Source organism: Mustela putorius, unplaced genomic scaffold (assembly GCF_011764305.1).
Source record: "Mustela putorius furo isolate JIRA1106 unplaced genomic scaffold, ASM1176430v1.1 tig00000929_pilon_pilon_pilon, whole genome shotgun sequence".
In the NCBI taxonomy this organism is placed as follows: Eukaryota; Metazoa; Chordata; class Mammalia; order Carnivora; family Mustelidae; genus Mustela; species Mustela putorius.
Genome location: NW_025421520.1, coordinates 5,321,690 through 5,341,115, shown reverse-complemented (window position 1 = coordinate 5,341,115; position 19,426 = coordinate 5,321,690). Strand labels below are relative to the sequence as shown.

At 50.0% G+C, this 19,426-nt stretch overlaps 1 protein-coding gene across 9 annotated transcripts in view; it reads right to left on the bottom strand.

The window, feature by feature from the left end:
• PRKAG2 (protein kinase AMP-activated non-catalytic subunit gamma 2) overlaps positions 1-19,426 on the bottom strand; it is a 243,734-nt gene that overhangs the window by 45,120 nt on the left and 179,188 nt on the right. For 4 of the 9 annotated variants that reach the window (XM_045086350.1, XM_045086351.1, XM_045086352.1 and 1 more), the window contains one exon: positions 9,507-9,576. In XM_045086350.1, coding sequence (XP_044942285.1) covers positions 9,507-9,576 — 70 coding nt within the window. Of the gene's footprint in view, positions 1-9,506; positions 9,655-9,981; positions 10,128-10,206; positions 10,272-19,426 lie in introns of those variants that run through there. The other 5 variants (XM_045086354.1, XM_045086356.1, XM_045086359.1 and 2 more) reach the window with 4 other exon arrangements.

Below are 19,426 nucleotides of genomic sequence, written 5' to 3'. Positions count from 1 at the left end.
AAATAAATAAAATCTTAAAAAAAAAATAAAAAATGTATTTTATTCTTCATTCTACATTTTGAAACACAAGTTTACTAGTAAACTAAACAGTAAACTAAAATACACATATGGTAGATTTTTTTTAAGAAAACCATTTAAAATAGTTGAGCAAGAAATAAGTGAAAATGGGGAACATGGAACTTAAAGTATATGGGAAAACCCAGACTCCTGTAGTTTTTCCTAAAGTGCTTAGAAACACAAATGTTAACAAAGTCAATGCTTAAATGTAATTTTACAGGTAATAAGGTTTACCCCCAATTGGTCTTCTCCAAGAACTAGGATCTTGTTTTTCTTAAGAGGAAGAAAAATAAATAAGGTGCATTAGATCTTTTCTTTCCATGCTTTTTGGTTTCACGCGTGCGGCCGGCGAGTCCCCGCTGGCGGGGGAAGTGCGGGGGCTCTTCCAGGAAGGGCAGTAAAGACTCGGTAGGAAAGAAGCGGGTAGGTGAAGGCAGAGCATCTCCCCAGGTAGCTCAAAACCGGCTGCAGTGAATGCCTGAGGGATGCCTCAGCCACAGCCGTGACCTTGAAATTACATGTGATTCCTGTTCTTTTTTAAATGGTTTCATGCTGAATTCTGGGAGCCGCACAACTGAAACGTGCACCCCAGCCGACGTTCCCTTGTTCCTGGGACAGACCTATGAGCTCAGCTGAAGCCACGGCGAGGACCGAGTCCCGAGCACCCGAAGGGCCGGCCGGGTGGGGCCGCCCGGAACGCGGACAGTGCCAGGAACCGCCTCAGCTGCTGGAGGCTTCTGTCCAGTCTGCTTCCAGCAACTGCAAGATGCTTCCTTCTCCCTCTGGCTTATTAAGGATTTTGTTAAAGGAACATATGCTGACCTTGCTCAACTGCTGTTCTGGTGTCTACCGAGATGACCGGAAGCTCTTCTCCTTTAACTGGTGGCTGTTAATTCCTCGGTGATTTCTTAATAAACTTTGCTCTTCTTGCATTTCCGGGACACCACCCTGCTTGGTCACCAAGCAGCCTGGGGCTCCTCCCGCTGCCGTCTATGCGGGGGCTCTGCCCATATTCTCAAGGCCAGGTTCGTCACCTGTTTTCCTCTTTGGGTGCCATCAGCTGGTTTGGATGTCAGGATCCAGCTAGCTCAAAGAACGAGCTGGGAAGCCGCCATCTTTCTCTACGCCATCAAATAATGTAAATAGCCTTCACGTTAACTGCTCCGTGAAGGCCTTCCAGAACGCGGCCATCCACAGGCTGGACTCTGGGCCTCTATGGCAGGGTCAGAGGAATGCTGAGAACTTTTCGTTACTTTTCTTAAAAAACAGCTTTGTGGAGACAGTATTTCACATCCATACCGTTCACTTATTTAAAGTGTACAAGTCAACTAATTTTAAAGTTCTTTTATGGTGACTGAAAGAGCTTTAAATTTATCGCTATAGTTTGGTATACTCAGGTTTCATTTAATGGTATTCTCTAAATCTTTGCATTTTTAATTAAGAGCCCCCCCCCCTCCGATTTCTGAAGCTTTGTCTTCTCACTCACTACCTTCCTGAACAGACTCTGCCTATTTTTGGTCCCTTCCGAGAACTAAGCTTTTGGTTTTGTTGAGCAACACTAAGTTTTGGGGCACCTGGGTGGCTCAGTGGGTGAAAGCCTCTGCCTTTGGCTCAGGTCATGATCTCAGGGTCCTGGGATCAAGTCCCTCATCGGGCTCTCTGCTCTGCAGGGAGCCTGCTTCCTCCTCTCTCTCTGCCTCCTTGTGATCTCTGTCAAATAACTAAATAAAACCTTAAAAAAAAAGACTAAGTTTTGTATTCTGTTTTATTGATTGCTGCCATTTTAGTAGGATTTTAGGAGGGAAAAGAGATCCATGAATATATTCAGCAAATCAGTTTGCGTCACAAGTGTGGCGGCCCAATTCAGTCGATTCCTTCAGGTGAACTGAGGTCTGTGTCACCAGGGTCCCATACCGGTGTGCCGCAGTCTGGGATTCGAACAGAACGCTACTCCAACTCACACGGCCCACTGCACTTTGCCAGAGAGTGTACGTCGGTCCCTAAAAGCAGGCGCATCTTCGGTTTTGGCAACAGGATGGAGCCTTCGGCACAGACCCCCTGGCAACCTCCCACACGGCACAGCACTCGCAGAGAAAGGTACTAACAGAAGATGCCTCTACAGGCTCCCAGGCTTCTGGGGCTTTCCTCAGGCTTGGCAGGCAGCAGGCTGGTCTTCTCCCATGCGAACTCCAGGCAGTCTGGGTTCTGGCAGGGGGCGTGTGGCGGGAAGAACGGGAAGCACCCTGAGCCCCTGCGCCGGAGTAAAAGCTAAAACCTTTACAATGCTGTACATGTACACGCGTGTGCACACATGTTCACGCACGGAACTGCTTACTGACAACGGAGTCTCACGTGTCTTGGTGCCTCTGAATCCCAGAGGGCGGTGGGTCGGCAGTCCCCAGCCTCACGGAGCGTACAGGTTGGTGACAGAAACATGGGGAACTGCTTCTGCTTCGTGGCCCCTGCCAGGCTGGAGGGATCAAGAGATCGAGTCCCATCTGGGGCTTAGGGAGGGGCTCCCACCAGGGAAGTGATGCTGGCGACGAGATCTGAGGAAAACCAGCAGGGGGCCAAGGGGACAGGAAGGCCAGGGAGCAAGGTGAGGGGCCGAAGCCGGGCGGGGGGGCGATAGGACACAGAGGTGCAGAGGGGGCACCCAGGTTGGCAGACAGCAGGGGAGTTAACGCAGTCTGGAGCTCCGGTCCGCCGGTGCTTTTATTAACCATCCAGGGCTGCAGGGCCTCCCGACCGGAGGGCACAGCCGATGCCCGGAGCAGCGCTGCCCGGGCCTGGCCTCACGCACCAGCAGGAGTGACCGGGCTTCATCACCTGGACGTGGGAGGGGGAGTGAGTCCCAGCAACAGCCTGGAGGCCGGGGTGTGGGTCAGTGGAAGCAACTAGCAGACAGCTGGGGCCTCCGGAGAGATGTGGCCAGGCCGTCATTTGGGCATCGCTGGTCACCATGCAGCGAGGTGATTACGGACACGGGATCCAGACACCAGGTCACCGAGGTGACAGCAGCGAGCAAGGCCGTGGGACCCAAAGGCGAGCAGGCCCTGTGCAGGCCCGTGAGTCAATGGCCAGCGCCGGAGAAAGACGAGTAAGGACCTCTGGGGAGCGACAATGACCCGCCGGCTGTGCGTGGGGGTCGCACGGTGCCGCGGGGGGCGCAGGGCAGAGAATGGCTCTGCGGACTGTCACCAAGGGTTCAAAGCAAGAAGCGGCGCGGCAGGCCCGCAGACACTGGCAAGTGCCTGGGCAGCTCAGCCGGAAGCGGGCCGGCGGGTCACGGCAGGTGGGAAAACAGATGTCCCGGTGAGGGACGCTTCCGCGCCGGTTACGCACGCGGCTCGGGACACAGGACTGTGTTAGAATCCCTCTTCCCAGACACGGCCCCGAGGTCATTTATTTCTTCTCTTATTTTCTTGGGTTCTTCCTCTCTAAAACAGAGATGATAAAAATACCGACTCTCAAGGCTGTTCCGAGGGCTCGATACACATGAACTCTCCCCGCCGTGCTCGACAAGCTTCATGTGTGCCGGTTCTGAGAACCACAAAAAAGTGTTCCCCAAAACTTTCCATTTCTTTCAAGCAAACTCCAAATGCTCTGTAGTATCAAGTTTCTCCACTTTAAAACCCACGGGTGAAACTGAAGTCACAGAGATGCCGGTATAACGTCTTTCAGGGACTGTGCCCCCCGCGCAAGATGGGACTGTCTCTGGCCACTGCCCTGCCACGCGAATTGGGTCTGGACTGCGGCCTGTGCTCCTGGGGTCCGAGCGGAGTGTCCCCCGGAGCAGGCAGGGTCCGTCTCGAGAGGGAAGGACATGGAAATCCAGCCGCCACAGAGAGGGCCAGGATGCCGCTTCGGCTCCTGAGGACTTCTCAGTGCCTGGTGAAGCCCGGAGACAGGTCCTCTTTCGAATGCCCCCCAGCCTGCCGCACTCTCCTCCTGATTTCAAGCAGTCAGGATCTTTCCATTTCAGGTAACAAAGCCTCCCCCGTCTCCCCCGACCACGCTATCTCATCAAATCCAAGACACCATCAAATGTCAAGCTACAGCCCGATTCCAGAGACATGAAATCTATGACATGTGGCAAGCTTTAAATATGGGGCCAGCTGGAGAAAAAAGATTTTAATTGTAAATGTTTCATAAAAGTGCAAGTGCTTTTATAACTAAGAGAGAATCTCTTGTCTAAGTCGAGTATGTAAACTCAGAAGGGAAGGAGAGTTTGGACAACAGATTATCAGAGCCTTCTAATAGTCTATAATAATCATCATTGCGGAGGGGCGGCCACAGGGTGAGGACGAGCCTGTCACTGGGGCAGCTCTGCCACCAGAGGTCAGCACTCCTCACACGAGGGCCAGCGGCTGACCTAGTGGGCTCTGCTGAGCCTCACAGAGCAGAGGCTCTAAAGCTGGTGCTAAGGGGGTGCTCCGCAGGTCATGGGAACACAGACAATTCTTCCAGAAGTCAGAGCAGTGTTTCTCAAACTTATCACTATCCAATCCCCATCTGAAACTTCTTACACATTTTCCCTCCGAACTGTCCCACCCCCAAGAAACTCGAATACCGCAGATACACTGTACATCCGTCTACGTCCTGTGGCCCTTCGGAGAGCCACGAACCAGGCAACATCTCAGGTCCTTGGTGCCCTGACAAGACTCGATCTTTGCCCACTTTGCTCCCCCAGTTTGGAATGAATGAGTTTCAGTGGGCACCAAAGTTTGGTTCTGTTTATAGAGTGGCTGCTGGTTGCCTGAGGCTGTATTTTTGAATTAGAAGGAAAAGTTCAAGTTCACCAAGTGCCACGCCTTGTTTTAGACAGAAAACTCACAATGACCCTAACAACAAAACAAGCCAGCAAAGCCCCAAGGGGCTCTGGATTATCTGTGGACGCAGCTAATTCATTACCAAACTGGGCCCAAAACTCCGAGACCCTTCACTGAAAGATGCCTTCCCTTCTAAAAAGGCGGCCCTGTTTCTTGCGTACTTTTGATCCGTGTAGACTTGGCTGACCAGCCTTGCTAGAAAAATGAGTTGCAGGTGAATTCTGGAAAGAGTATGCTCTGGAAAATGCTGTGAGGGTGAAGGACAGCCAGGACAGCCAGGACAGCCAGGATGGTCTGGGATCAGGGAGGAGTCAGACGGCGGGGGAAGAGGGGAGAAGCCAGCTGGAGAGCCAGTTAGGTGGGACGAGACAGCCACAGCAAGTTACCGAAACCCTGAAAGAAGTGCAGAGTCTGTGACAGCTAAAGGGACAAGAGAGAAGCTGGGAGATAAGAGAGATAGCTCCGAGGGGCCGCTAAATTCTTGAAGCGGTGCCAGAATTACAGCTTTACTAATCACGAATGAATGGCTGGCACTTATCTACTTCGGAAAGCACTCTTGGGTTGTGTTTAGGTCCCTATGAAGTACTTGTGCTTGGTCCTGCCATTAAATAAGTCCGAGACAATGAATTGTGACAAAACAAACATCAATATGACTCACATTTGAATCAGAAATTGGAAGAGCAAACACATCCGGTCACTGTTGTGGGTGAGGCACGGTTCGCATCGCTCTGCACACACAGAATCAGCGGCCTCTCCACGCTCCCATAAGGTAACATTTACAGAGATGCCGTCCTCGCTAGGATCCCGACACCGCCGAGCGCCTGTGGTGCCCCAGCCATCCCAGGCACGGGGAACAGCAAGATGAATTGTGAGAGAGGCACAGAAGGGATTTAGGGGGACAGCCTCGAAAAGAGAGTGAGATCTGGGCAGAGCCACGATGCATCAGTAAGACTGGGAGGAGGAGGGGGACAGACGAAGAGGAAGCCCTGCACACAGTCTGATGTGACACCCTAACGCGCAGACACCACGACAGGCGCGCAGAGCAGGGGGCTGGCTAACTACACCCGGGAGCCCAATCCAGCCCGTTTTCTATTTTATTTTATTTATTTAAAAGATTTTATTTATTTACTTGACAGAGAAAGAGAACACACAAGCAGAGGGAATGGCAGGCAGAGAGAGAGAAGCAGGCTCCCTGCTGAGTAAGGAGCCCAAAGTGGGGCTTGATCCCAGGACCCTGAGATTATGACCTGAGCCGAAGGCGGCCGCTTGACTAACTGAGCTCCCCTCCAGGAACCCCACTGCCCTGCCTTTTTTTTTTTTTTTTAAAGATTTTATTTATCCATTTGTCAGAGAGAGAGAGAGGGAGAGCGAGTGAGCACGGGCAGAGTGGCAGCAGAGGCAGAGGGAGAAACAGGCTCCCCGCCGAGCAAGGAGCCCGATGTGGGACACGATCCCACGCTGCTAGGATCATGACCTGAGCTGAGGGCAGCCGCTTAACCAACTGGGCCACCCAGGCGTCCCTACCCTGCTTTTTAAGTAAAGTTTCACTGGAGCGTGGCCTGTTGGATTGAGTTTGGTCTTCGCGGCTTTCTCCCTAATCGTAGCCCGGCGAGCTGGGTAGTCGTGACAGAGGCAGAGACCATCTGGCCCTTTGCAGAAGTTGACTGAGGCCTGTTCTAGGGCCTTGTTCTTCACAGAGGGATCTATGAAGCAGCAGCACCGGGAAGTGTTGCAGAAATGCAGACTCTCAGCACCCCCCGCCAACCCCCCAGACCCGCAGAATTAGTATCTGCCTCTTAAAAAGATGTCTGGTGATTTCTGGCACAGAGCGCCTTCTGATCATTGGCGTGTGGGGCTGGGAGGAGGCGGGAGACTGCACATGAGGAGAAGCACGCACTTATCCTATATATAGATTGGAGCCGGGGGTAAAGACTTTCCCGTAGAGGAGCGGTCCCTCCGTTAGAGTGTAACGGGAGGAAGCGGTGGCAGCCGACAGTGGGCAGGCTGCTGGTGTCAGAACCCAGGCAAAAGATGACCCCGACCAGGCTCAGTGGATGGTGGTACAGCTTCTTCCTCCTTCCCAGAAGCAAAGACGTTTTAAGAGATAACTCCGACTTCACCAGGGCCCCCAAACTGTTTCTCACAGACAGAGGATCAGTTATAATGTCTTAGGAAATCGAAAAATACTTGATAACAAAAATACTCGTCGTCGTATGTTTCTGTGCATAGCAAATGTCTCTCCATCTAAGCAGTGTGTCCGGAGTGCAAGCCATGCATTACGACATGAACTGGATAGGAAGGGAATTTAAAGATTTAATGAGGACCTATTCAATAGCTATCTATCACAGAGCCTGCTAACACATCAGTTCACAGGATATTTAAAGGTGTAACGGCTCAAACTGTTAGGAGTCCCTCCCCGCACAAATAAATGTAAGATTCTGCCTGATACTCAGCTTTTCCATACCATGGATGAATAAGCAATATAAAGTTCAAAAGAAACAAAGCAGCACTTTGGACAACCACGCCAACACTATTTCTTCTTCCAGCTCTGCTAACAGCTTCCAAGTGAGTGCTTAACATTCTGCCTCCTTAAAAACTGGATAGAAAAGTTTGACAGGGTTATTTGTGGGATTCAGCATGCTTTAAAGTCATGACAGCAATATAGATAAAAATAGGAGAAAACAGGAAATCCCCTTTCTCAGATGCTTAGGTTTAATATGTTAATGACGTTTAATAATGTTGGCAGAAACAATGCAAAAGAAAACAAGGCTTGTGTGTATCAGCTTTGAGAACATGCAACATAAGTCAATCAATACATCTCAAGTGAGAAAAAACCCCCATCGACTCCACATTGAGAACAATCTCTATGTTAAGATTCATTAATAAATCTCTATGTTAAGATTCATTAATAAAAGCCTTAAAAAGTCCACGAATTTGGTAAAGTGGTTAATGGGACTTTAAAAATAATAGTGACAACATTTCCAGAGCACTGACACTGTACTACCACTCCGCAGATGATCTCAGTTAATCCTCGACACACCTGGTATCAGCTCCATCTCATAAACAGGGAAAGTAAGGCTCGGAGGAGTTTAGTAACTTCTCCGAAGTCACAGAGCGGAACAATGGAGCTAAGCTGTGAAGCTGGGACGGCCGTTCTCAACCACAACTGTGGGCGATTCGCTAAGGGATCTGCTCTCCACTCTCCTCTTGCCCCCACATGAGTCTGCAGAAAGTTTAAATGTAATGGACTCTTCATCATTACTGGTCTGGGGGACAAAGAAAACCCCCATGATTTAGACAAAGTCTCAGTGGACAGGGAAGCACACCATACCCCTCTGTGGACAGTGGTCAAAACTGGACACGGAACTGATGAGTAATGGGGTGGATTCGATTTAAGATACTGGGTTATTTTTCAGTAGGATAAAATGCAAATTAAGTCCCAGTAAGATTCTGAAATGTATTGTGTAACTGCTGGTTAATAATAAATACGGATGCAGACTTTTAACGACGATTACTACGCATGCATTAGCTCCCAGCTGACATGTTTGTGAAATGCTGCAGGAAATGTAAAACATAAAGTCCATGCAGGTACCGGCCTAACAGTGTCTGCTTAACATTGTTGTCGCGGCTGTGTATGCTTATTTAAGTGATCGCCTGACTAAATGACACAAGTATTAGAGTAAGGCTGGCACAGGGGACAGCACCCACATGGCACATTCTTTGTTCCAGGAGCTTTATTCTATCCATACTCGGGGCAAAAAGAGAAGTCACCAAGTAAATAACGCAAGTATGCCAGGCAGTGCGGAGTTCTTTTAAAATAAATGCCTCAAATTGTCAGGCATCTTGTGCGAAGTTCTTTCTGGACTTTGAGCCCATCCTATCCCATTTCAAATGCCCAAATTTTGCCCAAAGACCAGCTTATCCCCTTCCAATTATAACAGTTTCAAAATAAGATCCAGGTGAAGGCTCATGGTATTCGCTTTTAAGATGCTAATTTTGCCCGAGAACAAACTCGCCCCCTTCACATTTTAACAGCTTCGCGACGAGATCCAGGGCAGTAAGAGGAGACCGGGGCGGCGAAGAGAAGCCGAGCGAGGGCAGAGGCGGCAGAAATGATGGAAGTGACGGGGTCACCTGAACTCCAGAGCAGCGCCCTAAGCCGCCGCTGGTGTGCCGTTTAACTTTCCCTACGAACCAGCAGACACACCCTGCTGCTGGTATTTTCGGAGGCACAGATAAGGGAACCCGAGCGCGTTATTTAAAGGTAGGGGCCGTCCGCAGGGTTGGGGGCTGCCTCTGGCGCGCGGTGGCAGTACGAACAATTTCGCGGCGTGACACCTTGCTCTCCTTCGAGTTGGGCCGGTAAGGACAAAAGGGCCGCCCTTCGGTGCGGAGCGCGGCCGGCGCCGCTGCCTCCCGAGCCCGGCGAGGGTTCCGGCCGGACCCGGCGCCCGCGGGCCACTGCGGACGTCCCCCGGGCCGGCTCGGCGTCGGCATCCCCGGCCGCGCTCCGCAGGCAGCCCGGGGCCGCACGGCCTCCGGGGCGTGCACCCCGCGGTCCCCGCGCCCCGGGCCCTCGGCCACGACGCGGAGCGCGTTCCGGCGGGGGACACTCACCGTCTTCTTCCAACTCGAATTTCTCCAGCATGCCGGCTTCCGCGGGTCCCGGGGCCGCCGCCAGCGCCGCCTGAGGAGGAGGAGGAGGACAGGGATCAGCATGCGCTCGGCGGCGCTCGTCCCGGCCGCGAGGGCGGGGGCGCGGGGGCGCGGGGGTGCGGGGCGGGGACGCGGGCGGGGGCGCGCGGGGGCGCGCGGGGGTGCGGGCGCCGGGTGCGGGCGGGGACGCGCGGGCCGCCGCGGGGAGGGGCCTCCGGGCGGGCTGCGGGGCGGCGGGGCCCGGGCGGCGTGGGGGGCGGGCGGAGAGGGAACCCCGCGGCCCCGAGCGGGCTGCCCGGCCCCGGCCCGCCCCCGCCCCCGCCCCCGCCCCCGCCCCGGGGAACGCAGGTGGCGCGCGCCGCGGCCTGACCTGCCGCCCCCCCACCCCGAGTGGAACGGCCCGCCCCCCCCAGCCCCCGGCGGCCTTGGTACGGACCGGCGGGGAGGAAGCGTGGGAAGAGGACCCCGAGGAGCCCGCGGCCGGCTCGCGCGACGGCGGCTGGGGCGCCCCCCTCCGGCCGCGGCCCTGCTTCCCGCCGCGGCGGCCGGGCGGCCATTAGCGGAGGCCGGCTTTGCCATCCCGCCCGGCCCTCCCGCCCCGCCGCGCGCCGCCGCGCCCCGTGCCCGCCGCCCCCGGCCGGCGCGTCCCCGCGGGCTTCACCTGCGCAGGTGTGGTCTCGGCCGGCGGGGGTGGGGCGAGAGGGGCGCGCCGCCGGTGGGCGGGGCGACGCGGCCGCGAGAGGGGCCGGGGGCCGCGGAGGGGAGAAGGCCCCGCACGCCGGGCCGGGCTGGGCTGGGCTGGGCTGGGCTGGGGTGGGGGTGGGGGCACTGCTTTCCTTTTTTGGATTTTAGAGCCAACTGCCCATCCTCGTCCCCTATTTAAAAAAGGAAAACGTGTCGTGGATGCACTTGGCAGCTCCCCGTGTGACCCAGCCTTCGTGCGCTCGCTTTCTTCACAGCCGGCTCTACTTCGGGGCAGCCCCGGCCCGGAGCCCACACAAATCTCGGCCTGGCCTGGCCACTCCGGTCACCCTGGATCTTGGGTATCTGAGACTCTCCTATCGGCAGCTCAGGTTGGCGGTCAGGGAGGCTGCCAGGGCCGCCCGGAGAGCAGGGCAGCAGGAGGGGAGACGGGCGCCCGGCTCCCTGAGGCCCTCCGGCGTGACAGCCAATTTCTGCCCCATCCAGGGCGCCCTTTGCTCATGGCGGACTGCAGGGGCCCCAAGGGCGATCAGCTCTCTAGCGCTGATTAGGGCTGTAAAGCACCCCCACCCCCAACACACCCACCCCTTAAAAGGAAGCTAGTTTTATCACTCTTGCAAGCCTGGCCTGGAAGAGGAAGTACCGAAGTCTCCTTTGCATTTCCTTTTTGCTCTGTCATCTCAGTTGGGCCAATCCCTGTCTTAAGCTTCTGCTTAAAAAGGGGTGGGGGGGTAAGGAAAAACAAAAACAAAACAGAAGCCTAGAGCTGTGTCTTCCTTAACAGCAAGAGCTTGAATGCTTTCGCTCTAAGTTCAGGAACAAGGTTCTAGACCTCTTTGCACACACTTCTTAGTCAACATAGTACGGAAGTTCTAGCCACTGCATTAAGGCAAGAAAGAGAAAGAAAAGGCATACACGTTGCAAAGGAAGAAATTAAACCATCTCTATGTGCAGATGAAATGGTTGTCTTCATAGAAAGTTCGGAGGAAATCTACTGAAAAACAAAACAGAACCAAAAAAACCCCAACTAGAATGAGCGAGTTCAGCAAAGTCATAGGCTACAAGATCAACACACAAAAATTCGTTGCATTTCCATATCCTAGCAATGAACCTGTGCAAAGTGATATTCAAAATGATGCATAATTTATAATCACTGCAAAGGAAATTAAATGTGCAGGTACACACTTAAACCATGTACAAGATCTGTATGTGGAAAATTACAGTATGTGGATGAAATGAAAGAAGACTGAAATAAATGGAGAGACACCCCATGTTTATGTCTTGGAAGACCCAGATTAGTAAAGATGTCAGTTCTCCCCCAGACTGATCTCTGCATTTAATGCAATCCCTACCAAAATCCTAACAAGATTTTCTGTAGAGAAGATGAGCTAATTCTGAAATTTTATACAGAAAGGCATAGGCTGGAGAACAGCTAAAGCAATCTTGAAAAGGAAGAATGAAGAAGTAATCCAGACTTTGTGGTACTGGTAGGGGCACAGACACAAAAGTCAATAGAAACAAATAGGCAACCTAGAAATAGACCCACAAAAATATGTCAAACTGATGTTTGAGGAAGGTGCAGACACAGTAGCATTGGAGCCGAGGTTGGTAGGCAAAAAAATAAACCTCCACATAAGCCTCACATCTTATACAAAATGAGCTCAAATTGGGTCATGGACTTGAAAATGAAATATAAAACTAACAACTTTCAGAAAAAAAAAATCTTTGGATCTCCTAGGCAAAGGGTACAACTTGATATCAAGAATATGATCCATAAAAGGTAAAATGAACAAACGGAACCTCATTAAAATTAGAAATGTCTGCTCTGTGGCAGACCCTGGAAAAAGGATGAAAAAACAAGAGACAGAGTGGGAGAAAATACTTGTGAAACCACACAGCTGACAGATGCATCAATGCACGTAAAGAGCTTTCAAAACTTGGGGCGTCTGGGTGGCTCAGTGGGTTAAAGCCTCTGCCTTCAGCTTGGGTCGCGATCTCAGGGTCCTGGGATCGAGCCCCGCATCAGGCTCTCTGCTCTGCGGGGAGCCTGCTTCCTCCTCTCTCTCTGCCTGCCTCTCTGCCTACTTGTGCTCTCTGTCTGTCAAATAAATAAAAATCTTAAAAAAAACCCCAACAACTCAATAACAGAGAAATAAAAATTAGAATTCGGAATAGGGCAAAAGATATGAAGAGACAGCTCACCGAGAAAGAGGAGTGGCCGTAAGCGCATGAAAAGATGTTCAACAACACCAGCCATTAGGGAAGTTACAGATTAAAACCACAGTATATGGTGGCTACACACCTTTAGAACGGACAAAATAAAAACAGTGACAACACCAAATGCTGGCAAGGATGACAAGAAACCGGATCCTTTCTGCATCACTGTGGGGATGGGAAGTCATCATGCCAAAGAGAGAGCACCCACTAGTAGTCACTTCCTGTCACTCCCTTGAGCCCTATTCCCAGCCCTAGGCAACCATTTGCTCTATGTGCTCTCTCTGTAGATGTGCCTGTTCTGGACATTTCATAGACAGGGACTCTCATAATACGCGGTCTTTTAGCTCTAGCTCCTTTCACTCAGCGTACTGTTTTCAAGGTTCATCGCCATTGTAACATGCATCAGCATTTCCTTTTTTCTTTTTTTTTTGCTGAATAATATACCATTGTATGCATACACCACATGTTGCTTTTCCATTCATCGGATGATGGATATATAGCGGTTCTTCCCTTCTGGACTATTGTGAATGCTGCTCTATAAACATTCAAGGACAAGGGTCTGTGCGGACAGATGTTTTCATTCCTCTCGGGTATAGACCCAGGAATGGAATTTCTGGGTCATATGGTAACTCTATATTTAACATTTTGAGAAACTGCCAAACTGTTTTCCACAGGGGCTGCACCTTTTTACATTTTCACTAGCTATGTGTGAGGGTTTCACTGTCTCCCGCACTCTAGTTTTGCAAGATGTTACCATTAGGAGAAACTAGGTAGAGGGCACTCATCTCTTACAACAAACTGTATGTGAATCTACAGTGAGCTCAAAATAAAAAGCTTAATTAAAAAAAAAAAACAACACGGGGGTACATAGTAGAAGTGTCAATCATCCTCATTTTTGAAAAATCGATGTTTAGTTTCTTGCAGTAATTCCAGTATAACTATACAAACAAATCCCTAATTGGTGTTTATTGGGTGCACAATCAATTTCACCTGTAATCTGGATGAGTTGTTTTTTGGGGGGGGACAGGTCAAAATGGGCCATAAATGGAAGTATGTGTGTCTGGAGGCAGTGAGTGTGCAAATGGGTTCTCAGACTACAAAGTCCTGTACCTGTTGCTGTTGAAGTTGGGAGAGAACGGAAATTAAAACAAATTAATGTGAGTTTTTCAGGCTTCAATCCACTTGATCGTGGGTGTGCAGGCGAAGACGGAAATAAAGATTTTATTTATTTCTTTGGGAGAGGGAGAGAGATTGAGAGAGAGAGTGTGAGAGGGGAGAGGCAGAGGGAGAAGCAGACGTCCCGCCGAGCAGGGAGCCTGATGTGGGACTTGATCCCTGGACTCCAGAATCATGACCTGAGCCACAGGCAGACAACGGAGCCACCCGGGTTGTCCCGGGAGATGGAAATAAAAGCGTCCCTGTATTCCAGGTTAGCGAGGCAGAGCTCCCTTCCGTAGCTTGCTTCCACTTCGTGAGCCCTCTCAGGGATGGAACCGCTCTCGGTCATAACACGCCAGGCCCGTTTCAGGAATCCGAGGGTCTGCGGCCAGTCTCCGGCTCGCACAGACGCGGCGACGGGGTCGAACGCGCCACAGATGGTTAGCACACAGTCGAAAGTTGGTGGCCGTCGGTGCCCTTTCACGGTGATATTTTAGGTGAGGTTTTCTTAAAATCTCAACGCCTTATACGCCAGGCTCCACGGGAGCTGTTTCAGGGAGGTGAGGAAGCCAGGAGAGGGAAGAGTTGGGGCAACGCTCTGGATGCCGAGAAGGGGTTTGCCCGTGTGGTGCCATCTCCTCTCTCTCGAGAATGAAACTGCCAGATCACGGTAGAGAGGACCCAGGGTTTCCTAGCTGGGCCTCGTGCAGATCACAGTATTTCTACCCGGATTCTGTAGGCTCTGCAGCCGGCCTGGGCGGCCGTCCTCTGCCATAATGGGAGGGAGCAGGAGGCTGGAGTTGAACTTTATGGACCGAATGCCTGACAACCAGGGAGCCATTACCAGTGTGACTTGCCTGTTGGTGAGAAATGCTAAATTATTAAGGTTTGTCTTACATAACTGTGCCTAGGTGTATTCTGGACACCATCGGACAGGAAGACCTATTCAGAAAATGACTGCCAAAAAAGCTTTCCTTGATGCGCTGAGGTCGGATGTGAGTTCACTTTACCTTTTATTTTATCTTAAATAGCTTCTGCAAGAAATAAATCAACCTTAAATACTGGGTAAGTAGCTCCTGAATAATTTAGCATGTGGAAACCTGCAGCTCTGGCGTTCCCGCCCCCCCACCCTCCACCCCCGCTGTCTTCTTGGAACAAAGGCGTCCTCTGTGTGGAAGAGGAGGTAGGAAGGGGAGCCCACCAGTGCCAGGACAGGAGCTGCCTGTTCTGCGACTCGCTCAGCTCTGAGACCAGCTTTGACCCCTCCTCTGCGCGGACCACTTCCAAGCCTCAGTCACAAGCTCCCAGCAAGCCTGAGCTCGGGACTGCTTCCTAGCGCTGTCCTGGAATTTAAAGATTTTTTTTTTTTTTTTTTTTTATTTATTTGTCATAGATGTGGGACTCGATCCCAGGACGCTGGGATCATGACCTGAGCCGAAGGCAGCTGCTTAACCAACTGAGCCACCCAGGCGTCCCTGTCCTGGAATTTAATTTCGACAATTCAAACTCATCTCTCGCAGGTAGCCCTGAGTCCTCTCCACCGGTCTTCCTGTCCTTGGAGCCCTCCCACCTCCCGACCCAGTCTCCATCTCTGCTGCGATGCTCAGCTGGGCTTCTATCTTGTCTCATCTCTACGCGGGAGGCAGAGTGTTTAAACACACAGCCTTGGGGCGCCTGGGCGGCTCAGTCGTTAAGTGTCTGCCTTCAGCCGGGGTCGTGACCCCAGTCCTGGGGTTAATCCCCGCATCAGGCTCCCCACTCAGCGGGAAGCCCTCTTCTTCCTCTCACTCCCATTGTGTTCCCTCTCTCCCTGTATCTCTCTCTGTCAAATAAAATCTTAAAAAAAAAAAAAAAAATAAACACACACAGCTTTGTTCCTGTTAGGTCCACCCCACCACCGTTTAGAACCATTCAGTGGCTCTGGGGACCTCTGGGAATGCCCTGTGAGTGCCTCAGCTCAGAGCAGGGCTTGGGTCCTTTCGTTTCTTCGTCTTCTCTTCCCCGTTTTCTCTGCATCCGCCATGCTCAGGCACGGCTCCTACTCAGAGCACTGAGGGTTTGACCATTCTGGCCTCTCCCCGTACTCCTGACACTTGGCTAGTTCTCCCCACTCCTTTAAGAATGAGTCCTAAAGAAGAAGGCTCAGCCTTCACCAGGAAGCCTTTCCTGATTCTTGACCTCTTGTACAGCTCGCCTGGTTACCTGCTTCTCTTACCCCACCTATTTCTTTCTGCGAGGCCCTTAACACAAGATTGGGATTTATTTTGCTGTTTCCCCCAATCCCGTCATCTTTGAAGACCGATCATCTTCGTAGCGCCTGTGCCAGGCAGACAGTGGCTGTTCCAAAAATCCCTGAGTGAAGTGAACTATCATTCTTAGCCCAGCAGTTTGAAAACACGGCAGGTAAACAATTGATTTTGTTAGGATGAATGGGTTCGCAGATGATTTCTTTCCATTTACTCATGTTTCTTCTGGACCTCATTCCTATTTACCGATGACCACCGTCGCTTTCCCTTGAGCAATGGAACTGGCATTTAGAAGAGAAAACAAAGCGCCTTTGCTAACAGGCGGTTGCAGCAAATATTTTTATTTTAATAGATTCCGTCCGAGGATGAGCCTCGGCCACAGCACTTCATGTCCTGGTTTGGAAATCGGTGGGGACCTCTGCCAGCTCTGGTCCCCACCTGACAGCTTTAATTTCTGTTAAGTGAAGACAATTGATTTTTATTTTTTTAAAGATTTTGTTTATTTATTTGACAGAGATCACAAGTGGGCAGAGAGGCAGGCAGAGAGAGAGAGGAGGAAGCAGTCTCCCCGCGGAAGCAGAGATCCCGATGCGGGGCTCGATCCCAGGACCCTGATATCATGACCTGAGCCGAAGGCAGAGGCTTTAACCCACTGAGCCACCCAGGCACCCCAACAATTGATTTTTTAAAAGTGGTGTAGAGATTTGGTAAAAACTCAAAAACTTAACGTATTTGACAGTATAACTATTAATTCTTCTGATTGATTTCAATCAGTGTATTTGGGGAAAAGGTTTTGTTCATCTTGATACTTTTCCAAATAATAATGTCAGATGCTACCATATAAATGTAGTTCCTCCCTAACATTTACATACGATTGGCTTTAAAGAGCATCTTTCCACAGTATTTTTTCAGAGTGGTAACTGATCTCTACTGTTAAAGTCAGCCGAAAACCTGGTTCAGACGATCAAATAAGAGATGAAGAAAATGAACTAAGCCCAAAAAGTCCCTTTTGCCTGGATTCTTACCGTTAAATTGTCATCTAAGTTCCCAAAAGTAGACAATGTTAAGATTTTGAAGACGGACATTGAACAAATATTTAGTATCTGTCGCATGCCCGGCACCATGGTAGGCGGGCCACTAAAATATCTGGGAGGGTTAGAAATTCACATCAAAGATAAGCAGAAGGAACCCTACACATACATAGGGTTAGTCTGTAACGCCCCAAGTTCCACTTCTGTGGACCCAAGAGTCAGGGTCTGAAATATGTTTTTCTCTTGCTTTTAGACAAGTAAGCCCAAATTTGTTTTTTATTTTTTGCTAGCCCAAATATTTTATTAGGTTTGTGTTTGACAGGACTTACTGACCGCTAAATATATTTTATTCTCTTGATAATTCTTGTCATCCCATAATACTTTGCAAATAAAAAAAAAAGTATTGCTCAATAAGTTCAATCATCCTTTTAATTTTTAATGCATCAAGCTGTAATTTTGTGCTGGGTTTCTATTACAAAGCAAAACAAAAGGGGGCTCCTGGTTGGCTCAGTCGGTGGAGTGTGCAACTCTTGATCTCCGTGTTGTGAGTTCAAGTCCCACATGGGACAGAGATTACTTAAAAATAAAATCTTAAAAAAAAAAAAAGTAACACAAAGATCTAAAGTCACAGGAAGGCTTTTTGATGGTTCTCCACTCTTTCCCTTACAATTGGCCTACTCATTAGGCCTTTCCAGAGCAGACCACTGATAATAGTTTTTCAGTCTTTTTTTTTTTTTAAGATTTTATTTTTAAAGAAATAAATTTAAATAAGACATAGCGAGAGAGGCAACACAAGCAGAGGGAGTGGAAGAGGGAGAAGCAGGCTTCCTGTGGAGCAGAGAGCCCAATGCAGGGCTCGATCCCAGGACTGATTAACAGACTACTTCCATTTTTTTCTGCTCTGTTCTACGTAAAGTGCTCAGAAGAAAGTGCAGTCGTCAAGTTGAAATCAAAGGGGCCTCTTCACCCTTCTGTTGCCTCTTCTGCCCTTGGCTCTGCAGAATTTGGCGATCTTTATTCACCGTTATTTAGGGTGTTACATCGCTAAATTAGGACTGATGTGAACAGGGGACACAGAGCAGACCAACTGAGTATAGTTGCAGGGCCTGCTGAAGGCAAACTGAATCCTTTAAGAAAGACAGTGTCTCTTTTTCTATTGATATAATTTACTTACAGGAACTGGGTCCATTTCAAGTGCACAGTACGATAAGCCAACGTAAAATCACCACTAGAATCGAGATACAAAGTATTTTTATCGCCCCAGATGTTTCCTCTTGCCCTGTGTGGTTCATTCCTCCTTCCTTCTGCCATCTCAAGGCCATCGGTGGTCTTGGTGTTGTGGCCATAGATATTTTTCAGAATTTCATATGGATGAAAACATTCGGTAAACACTTGTTTGCCCCCGGATTATGTCACTCGGCATCAGGAATTTGAGATTCAGTCACCCAGTTGAGCATGACTGTCCTCTGTTCGGCTTGCGGCTGACTAGTGCCCCTTGCATGGTTAGGCCAAAGTCTGCATTCCCTTGGGGATGCATTTTTGACCATGGTGAACAAAGCTGCTATGAACCAACATGGTCAGATCATTGCATGGACCCAACTCCATTCCTCTTGGGTAAACAGCAAAAAGTAGAATGACTGGGTCATACGGAGGTATATGTTTAACATGACAAACAGCCAGTTTTGCTTATGGGCTGTGTTTTACCTTTCCCCGTGTGATTAATTTTGTTCATTGCACATCCTCATCAAAACTTGGTATGGTCCTTTTGTTTTTCTTTCTTTAACTTTTTTTTTTTTTTAGTTATTCTAGTGAGTGCATAATTTTTTCTCCTGGTGGTTTTAATTTACATTTCCTTGAGGCCTAGTGATACCTTTTTATGTGTTTATTGGCCATTCATGTATCTTCTTTAGTGAAGTGAGTATACACATCTTTTACCCCCTTTCTGATTGGATTTCTTTTGCCCAAATTGAGTTCTATGAATGTGGCAGGAGACCCCAGGATGGCCCCTGATGATTCCTATATGTCCCGGGCCTCATGTTCTTGTGCAATTCCCGCTCCCTGAGTGTAAGCTGGACCTAAAGACTTGCTTCCAGTCAACAGAAAAAGCAAAGGTGATGGGATATCAGCTTCCATGATTAGGGCGACAGGAGACTAGGACTTCTGTCTTACTATCAGAGACTCGGTCCCTTGCTGGCTCGCGTGAAGCAGACTACTGCGTTGGAAAGGCCCATGTGGCAAGTCACTGGGGTCTTCTCTTCAAGGAACTGAGTCTTGCCATCAACCACATGAGTTTGGAAATGGATCCTAGCCTAGCGGAGCCTCCAGATCTGACCCTTTGTCTGATACACGTGTTGTGAACATTTTATCCCATTCTGCGCAATGCTTCTTCACATTTCTAACTGTGTCTTTCAGAGAGGAAAATTTTAAAATTTTGATAAGATGCAATCTATCCTTTTATGATTCATCCATTCTGTGTCCTAAGAAATCTTTGCCCTGTCCCCGCCCAAGATTGTGAAGATTTTCTTCA